The sequence below is a fragment of the Carcharhinus amblyrhynchos genome, chromosome 4, assembly GCF_965287045.1.
Source record: "Carcharhinus amblyrhynchos chromosome 4, sCarAmb.v2.hapA, whole genome shotgun sequence".
Classification (NCBI taxonomy): domain Eukaryota; kingdom Metazoa; phylum Chordata; class Chondrichthyes; order Carcharhiniformes; family Carcharhinidae; genus Carcharhinus; species Carcharhinus amblyrhynchos.
In genome coordinates, this window is record NC_137327.1 from 98,786,653 (window position 1) to 98,792,652 (window position 6,000).

Consider the following 6,000-nt stretch of genomic DNA (forward strand, 5'->3'; position numbering starts at 1 on the left):
GTGAAATACTGCCAACAGTTGAAAATACCCCAGTGACGTAAGGGTCATTTATTACATCTGACTGATCTTATGATTTATACCTGAAGAGAAGAAAAGAAAATCCAGACATTTCATCATGGGCCCTGATCTTCAGTCTTAAGAGCAATTAAATTATTAATGATCTCAGCCATTATCGACTTTAACAGCAATTGGATTTTGTGGGTTTAAAAATACAAGATTCTCCTTAACAGCAGAATAATACATTGTCCTTAAGAAACAGGAAGGGGAAAGTTTCTTCTAGCTGTACCATCTCAGTGACTAGTAGAGAGTCATGCCCTTGGAAAACAGGCTGATTATGATTTTCTTGCCACAGTCACACTCTACATGATCAGCCCAGCTATCCAACCAAAAATCTAGCACAAAATGTGAGTGCAGGTGCAGATTAAAGAGATGTGCAACAGCATTCCTGGCTGCCCTAACATCAGGCTCAGCATCAACTTGAAGCCTCAGAGAGAATTTTCATTTATTTGGTACATGTTCGCATGTTGGTACAGAGTTTGTTATTTTGTGGTGACATTGGTGAGGCAACTTGACAAATGGGTAGATGATAACATTATCTCTATAATTCTCCATCTATGGCCAGGGTATCAGAGAAAGTGTAATTTTCCCAATGAAAAAGAGAGAAAAGTGAGGGAAAATGTCATGCCACATTGTTATTGTACAATTCTTAAACTGTTAGTTTGGGAAAAAAACCTCAAACAGATCAGGAAATGGTACACAGAAGAAACAAGGCAAAACAAGGCAAAACAAGGCACCATGATAAAAACAGATAACTTTTGTTTTAGAACATACCTCTTTATGTTTTACATTTAATCTCCCATGGGTGTTCAGAGAACCTCTTCTCAAAGATATTGGTTGTGTTGTATGATTGATCTGCATTTCTCTGTCAACTTTTGGAGCTAGTTGTACATTTATCAAAGATGCAGTACGAAGTTCTTGCAGGTCATGACCAGTTTGTAACAAGCTCATTTCCTGGAGCAACTCAATTGGCTGGGTTTTTATTGCAATAACAGACAAATGATCTGAGACGAGCTCTGGATCTATTTTCAGTCGTGTTTCTCGCTTACGTGGGACAATCTTCACGGGGACTACTTCTTCATCAGTCCCCAAAATTGTACCAAGTGTGTCTTCACTGAAAGCTTCACGAAGCACATTATCTGCTTCACTTGAAGTTGTATGTGATGTTTCTTCAGTTGAAGATGAGTCAGATACCATATTGCTTGTATGCTCTGAAGCGACTATTTTAGGAATTGGTTGTTCTGTATCAGTTCTTTTGCTTAACTTACTTGTACTAGGAACAGTAAATGAAATTTTTCGTTGGGAGGAACTGCATAATTCAGGGCTGTCTTTTAAAACGTCAATAATATTTGTTACAATTTTTTCTGAAAGCAAACTTAACTGAGAACAGCTTGTTATCTGAGGTGGTGTGGTGAGACATTTCTGCAAAAGTGTACTTGCAACACGTGAACAAATGTTAATCACATCTTCCTTTGACAATGCTTCAGTGAATTCATCCAGCGAAAGAAAACTTCCACTTGAAAACTCAGTGCCATGTGGAGTTGTTGTTTGCTGTTGGATTGCCTTTTCACATTGAATGGCCTTGGAGCTTTGTGAATTCTTGTGAGCTGTGTTTGATAATATATTACCTAGAACTGTTTGAACTAGATTATCTGCATCATTACTTATGCTTGAGGAACACGTCCTTTCTGTTGAAGAAGAAGAAGAAGAAAGCTTTTTCTCTGCAAATCCTTGTGCCATGGTAGGAGTTTTACCTCGAGAGCTAATATTTACAGAAGCTTGTAGCTTGCTAGGTTTTTGTTTCCTTAAACTATCACAGAAAAAAGAAATTTGTTTGCTATCTTTGTCAGATGATTCAGTAGATGAAGGTATAAGCAACGAGGAGGTTGAAGATTCAGAGTAACACTTTAATTCTTGCATAACATCAGAAACAATTTTTTCTGAAAGCAAATTTAACTGAGAAGAATGTGAACTCTCACTTGTTTTCTCAGATGGTTCAGGAAAAAGTGATTCTATTAATTGTGAAAAAATGGAAATCAATGCCTCTGTCAACAGCTCCTCAGACAAATCATCTAGTGCAACAGAACTTTCACTAGAATGTGATTTATGTTCACCTGCCTCTAAGGACAGGAGCTTTTCAGAAGGAATACTAGCCCATATATTACATAAAACTGTTTGTACTAGACTTTCTGCTTCACTGCTCCCTGTTGAATAAAGTGGTTCATCAGCTGAAGAGACAGAAAGCTTTCTGTCATCAGAATGTAGTGGACAAGTACAGGGTCCATCATACGAAGTTATAATTTTCGAATCTGATGGCTCAATGGCTGACAGTGTACATACACTCTCTTTATCAGAAAATATTAATGGGCTGCTCTGTTTGCCAGAAAACTTACAGACATCAGTTTGTGAAGGTTCAAGCTGACAAACACATGGTGGCTCAAAATTACTTTCTAATCCTTGGTAAGTATTTGAAATAACTGGATCTGAGTACAGATTTAACTGAGAGGTTTGCGTAGTTTGATCAGATGTAACTTCTGGCTTTAGTAAGCCTGAATCTGAAGTTTGTGACAGACTTTTCATTCCTTCCATGCACAATATTTTATGAAGTCCATCAACTGACTTAAAGCTGTCATCATAAAGTTGAGTGTCACAAACTGATGACATTGCAGGCCATGATGTCACAGTCTCTTTTCGAGTTAATGGACATACTGAATCACAGCTAACATCATCAGGAACTCTATATTCATGTTCCTTATCTTGACATATGCTTTCTTCTTCTTCTGGGTATTGTGATTGAAATTGAGTTCTAAATTCATTTTCCTTATCTTGACAAATGTCTTCTTTTTCACTTAGATACTGTGATTGCGGTTTGTCAAAAAATGAAGCCTGTTTTTTGCATTCCATAATTTTCTGTATTATCTCTTTTGTTACAAGTTCCAGGAAGAAATCCTGCAGTTCTCGTCTGGTAATATCATTTTTAAACTTATCTGCTTCTTTTGTCCCACATAACCGGTCTAACTGACTCAGATATATACTGTACTTTACATACTCAGTGATAGACTTCATCACATGGGGTAACAATATTACATCAATATTTGTAGACAGTTTAGGTGCTGAACAGGTGCATTTAGCATCTTGTTTCTTATATTCACAAATCATTTTTGCTTCCCCACAGACCTGTTTTTCACTTGAGGGTAAGGAACATGTGTCAAATTCATCAATCATTCCAGAAACATGTTTTTCAGCTCTTTGATCTGATAATGAGTCAGAAGGTTCAGAAACCATAGATTCTGAACATTGATATTTATTTTTTTCTTCTAAGATGAAACGTACTAAATTACTTTCCATATCGTCACTGAGTGTAACACGTGCTTTAACAAATGGACATACTCCGCTTTCTTCATTTGATTGCTCAGACTTGAGTACTGAATTAATTACATTTTCAATCAATGTTTCAGACATTTTTGTTAAGCCAGCTAGACCTGGCTCATGATAACAGACTTCTGATGATTCCTCAGTCATACTATCCGCCATTGATGAAATGCTACTTGAATATACTTTTTCACAAACAGATTCTTGTGGTATACTGAATGATATTCTCTTTTTACTTGTCTTTGAACTACTGGAGGAATGTTCACTACAGATTGTTGGTGCAGCAGTATCCTTTGAGCAAGTATCAATAAATGACATTTCACTGATTGTTGTCCGCGAATGGCTCAATTGCATTTCATTTGTAGATTCAGAATAACTAATAACGTTTTGAATTTGTTCCAAAATAAATCTGACAAGGTCTACTGAAATTAAATCAAAATATGATGCAACATCTTCTGTCCCAGCGTCGGTTAATGTGTTTTGATAATCCACGGGCTTTCTGAGAACTATCTGAGTTTGCATCAGTGGTCTCACAGAAAGAATTTTCTTGACTTGCTCAGTGACATCATTTATAAAATAAATTGAAGAAAGCATACTGGCAAAAGGAGTATGTTGTGTTGTCTTCTTTGCAACAAATGGACAAGTATCACCAGTGTCTGAATGTGAACGAACTACAAATGAATCATCCAAAGCATACTTCCTTTCTACCTCTGCAACAACTGCATTCACAAGTTCTTGAGAAACATTATTCATTTCGCTTTCAAGTGATATGAAGCTTAACGTGGAATCTATCTTCTCATGTAAAATGTCAATAGTTTTTAAAATAATATCTTGCAAAACTTCTGGAGTAATCATGGCCTCAAGATCCTTTATGTGAGAGGAAATCAGTTTTCTTTCACCATCAATAATACTTGTGATTTCCTGGGAAAATTTTTCATCACTTAAAAGCTGTTGTAAGGCAAACTTTATGAGTTCCTCTTTCATGCGTCTTGCTGTGTCAGTCGTCTTCTGTTCTGTTAAGTCTTTAGAACCAGAGATGAGCATCTCAGTTTTTGTTTGTAATATTTCATGAAGCCGTTTTGTGACTTGATCTCCAAATGAGCTGCTGGGCTTTCTTCCATCAGCTGGTGTTCTGTTTTGGTTTGTTCCTTGCCCTGATTCAGATGTTAGTTCTTTATAGGCTGTTAATGATTTTTTAATTTCATAATAAATAGCATTTAAAAAATCTGGTGAAGTTAGACCTAACTTACATGATTGAGATACTGAGCTTGCCATATCATTGAACAGTTTTGTAAAACACTCAGTGAAATCTGAAGTACTGCCCGATGTTTCTGATGATTTATCGGCACACAATTGTTCCCTGTCAAATTCAGAATTCTGTTCAAATGAATTTAGTGAGAGACCAATTACTTTTTTGATGTGGTCTAAAACAGTTTTTGTAGTATCTTCTGAAACAACATCGAGGCAAGAATCACTTAATTCAGTATTGGATTTATCATCAGTCAATGATGTTTCTGTATACCTCCTTTTTTGCCCTGTAACCATTTCTGAAATTTCACATTTAAGTTGAGTAGTAAGTAATTTTATAAGCTTTTCATCAAAGACGTCGAATGATTCCTCAGATTTATCATCTTTGTGGTCAGGTTTATCATCAAGTGAATCCTTATGGGTAGGTTTTTGATGTGGTTTGCTTTGGACAGCAATTTTCTCTGTTTTTTCATCTTTTATTACCTTTATCTCTTTTACTTTTTGGAAAACCGGGAACTTTTCCACACTTTGATTAATGGGAGGTTTTTTGGAAATACTGGTTTTCTTTTTCGTGATAGGTTTTTTTGATTTTGGAATTGCTTCTGGTAAGCGTTCTGGTCTGTTTCCTAATTTTTGACTTTCTGAAGACAAGGATTTTGTGGGACTAACTGCAATCTTAGTCAAAGATAATCTGCGTGTTTTGGGCAGCTTTTTAATAATAGTAGTTGGTGCAGGAATAAGATTGCCTGGAGATCTTTGAAATGAATCATCTGAAAGTAACTTTGTATCTTCTAACCGTGTTGGCTTTCCTTTCACAGATACTTCAGTCGTGGGTATTGGCTTTAAGTCTGTTAGGCCTTTTGCAGCCATATTTGCATAGGACATCTGTATTTTATCTCCTAAAATATCAGTAATTGACTTCATTACTATGGTAAAGAGCTTCTCATAGTCTGATCCTGGTGCTGTTGAACTGATTGACATACCATCAGCAGGTTGAGCTTTTCCAATCTGTGAATGAGTTGTGGTATGACTTTGGAACACAAGGCACTTCTTTAACAGGCTGCTAACCAGCCCTTCAGCAACTCCAGTTATTAATAACGAGGATATGTGTGCATCTTGGGGACTTTGCTTCACTGATTTTAAATCAAAGGGAAGGTCTGAAGCTGCTGTCGTAGATATTTGTCCTGATTGGAGCCTTTTGGTATCAAACTTTGCATTTGATGATGAAGTAGATGCATCTACAATTACTTTCAAAACTTTGTTTACAATGTCATCTGAGACAAGATTGATTTCTGGACTTGTTACCAACTTATTTAATTTTGC

General features: G+C 36.3%; 1 protein-coding gene across 1 annotated transcript in view; it reads right to left on the reverse strand.

Annotated features, from left to right (window-relative positions):
• LOC145342239 (uncharacterized) overlaps positions 1-5,035 on the reverse strand; it is a 51,467-nt gene extending 46,432 nt beyond the window's left edge. The window contains exon 1 of the mRNA XM_080187634.1: positions 832-5,035. Within this exon, the coding sequence (XP_080043760.1) occupies positions 832-4,974 (4,143 nt within the window). The 5' untranslated portion in view covers positions 4,975-5,035. The remainder of the gene's footprint in view (positions 1-831) is intronic.
• Between the last annotated feature and the right edge of the window lie 965 nt (positions 5,036-6,000).